At 50.3% G+C, this 2,304-nt stretch overlaps 1 protein-coding gene across 1 annotated transcript in view; it reads left to right on the top strand.

Moving 5' to 3' along the window:
• LOC102763308 (potassium voltage-gated channel subfamily A member 3) overlaps positions 1 to 1,043 on the top strand; it is a 53,311-nt gene extending 52,268 nt beyond the window's left edge. Inside the window, exon 5 of the mRNA XM_015563525.1 lies at positions 294 to 1,043. Within this exon, the coding sequence (XP_015419011.1) occupies positions 294 to 791 (498 nt within the window). The 3' untranslated portion in view covers positions 792 to 1,043. The remainder of the gene's footprint in view (positions 1 to 293) is intronic.
• Positions 1,044 to 2,304: the final 1,261 nt, after the last annotated feature.

Raw genomic sequence — 2,304 nt, 5'->3', positions numbered from 1 at the left:
ACCCTGCCCCTGGACATCTTCCTGGAGGAGATCCGCTTCTACCAGCTGGGGGACGAGGCCCTGGCCGCCTTCCGGGAGGACGAGGGCTGCCTTCCGGAGGGCGGCGAGGACGAGAAGCCTCTGCCTTCCCAGCCCTTCCAGCGCCAGGTGTGGCTGCTCTTCGAGTACCCGGAGAGCTCGGGGCCGGCGCGGGGCATCGCCATCGTGTCCGTGCTCGTCATCCTCGTCTCCATCGTCATCTTCTGCCTGGAGACGCTGCCCGAGTTCCGCGACGAGAGGGGCTACTTCGCATCCTCTTCTCCAGCGCCGTCTACTTCGCCGAGGCGGACGACCCCACCTCGCGCTTCAGCAGCATCCCCGACGCCTTCTGGTGGGCCGTGGTCACCATGACGACCGTGGGCTACGGGGATATGCACCCGGTGACCATCGGGGGCAAGATTGTGGGGTCGCTCTGCGCCATCGCTGGCGTCCTGACCATCGCGCTCCCGGTCCCCGTGATTGTCTCCAACTTCAACTACTTCTACCACCGGGAGACCGAAGGCGAAGAGCAAGCCCAGTACATGCACGTGGGCAGCTGCCAGCACCTCTCCGCTTCGGCCGAGGAGCTGCGGAAAGCCAGGAGCAACTCCACGCTGAGTAAGTCGGAGTACATGGTGATCGAAGAGGGGGGCATGAACCACAGCGCCTTCCCCCAGACCCCCTTCAAGACGGCCAATTCCCCCGCGGCCTGCACCGCGAACAATAACCCCAACTCCTGTGTCAGCATCAAAAAGATATTTACGGATGTGTAGCCTACCACCCCAGTGACCTGCTGTGCTCAGGGTCGTGCGGACCGGGCCCCCCTGGTCTGTGTATGCCCTTGTTTTAGACATTTCCAGACCATCCATCCAGGAAAGGACAGGAGGAAGTGGAGCACGCACTTCACCCCCTCCCCTCACCCCCCCAGGACTGCTTCACACTGAAACAGGTGTCTGTTTTGCAAATGGGCTGCATTCTCTCTCTCTCTCTCTCTCTCTCTCTCTCTCTCTCTCTCTCTCTCTCTCTCTCTCTTTTCTTCTTCTTCTTCTTCTTTCTCTTCTTCTTATTTGTCTTCTTCTTCTTCTTCTTCTTCTTTCTCTCTCTCTCTCTCTCTCTCTCTCTCTCTCTCAATATTGCAAACAGCAAACTTTGAATTTGATTTCCAGGGCCCGCCCTATGGAAGTAAACAAAACAAAAAAACCCCTGTATATCCTGGGAGGAAATGAAACTGCAGAACAGTTAGAGTAACTGTTTAACCTCAGAATTAAGACAGCTGTTTCTTTACTACGTAAAGCAGGCACACGCCGAAAGGACGCTTCCTTTCTTTGGACCTTTACTCAGCAGCACTGAATAGTTTAGCTCAACTGCCAACACTGTGGATACCTGGATGGAAAGTCCAATCAAGAAGACGTATAAACGCACCAGAAGTTTAATTGGTTTTTGACTGGAATTTCTATTCTGTTCGGAACCCCCTTCCCAGAATTTTAAGGATCTCTACAACTTTGAACAAAGGGAAGTGCCCAAGGTGTACGGATCTGACTCATTCATGTAACTCTTTGGGCCTGTTAGGCATTTCCAAAGTATGAGACTAACCCATTCCTGTGAAGTTCTGTGTGTGTGTGTGTGTGTGTGTGTGTGTGTGTGTGTGTGTTCCAGCCACTAGAAACAGATGTTTTCAGTGCTGCTGAGAGAAACAAACAAAAAAAATTTCCTAAATGCATCTGAGAGAGAAGCTTCTGCGGCATCACAAGAAGATTAAAGTGGCAGACATTCCTTCCAGCGGAAGTTACTAATTCCAAACCGGCTGATGTAGTTTCCATAGCAACCCAGGTTTCCTAGGAAACCCGAAAAAGGTTGTCATGGCATCTCTTGCTCTCTGTCCCTGCCCCCCTAGCCCCTGCCGTTTCCACAGTAACCTTTCCAGATGGTTCCTACTTACATGATTTCATAAGGAAAACCACTGTTTGAATAAACCGCACAAATGAAGGGAAGTCTGAAATTCCAAGGTGGTGAAATGACTCACAAAATGCATATTTTTTTACTACAAAAAAAAAAAAAGCATTGATATCACCCTATAATGACTGAATCGAGAAGGAAAATGCCATCTTTGGGATGTTAGGTAGACACCACAATCAGGCGTGACTTGAATTAAATGTGAGTAATTAGGCAATAATTTCAAAAGACGCTTCTCTACTGTTTTCTTTCACCAAGAACTTTTTGGGCAACCAATGAAATTAAAAAAAAAAGCAAATATAAAGGTGTTCTGTACATACCCAAAGGACAGAT

Source organism: Myotis davidii, unplaced genomic scaffold (genome assembly GCF_000327345.1).
Source record: "Myotis davidii unplaced genomic scaffold, ASM32734v1 scaffold217, whole genome shotgun sequence".
NCBI classification, from domain to species: Eukaryota; Metazoa; Chordata; class Mammalia; order Chiroptera; family Vespertilionidae; genus Myotis; species Myotis davidii.
This window is presented reverse-complemented; position numbering and strand designations above follow the sequence as displayed.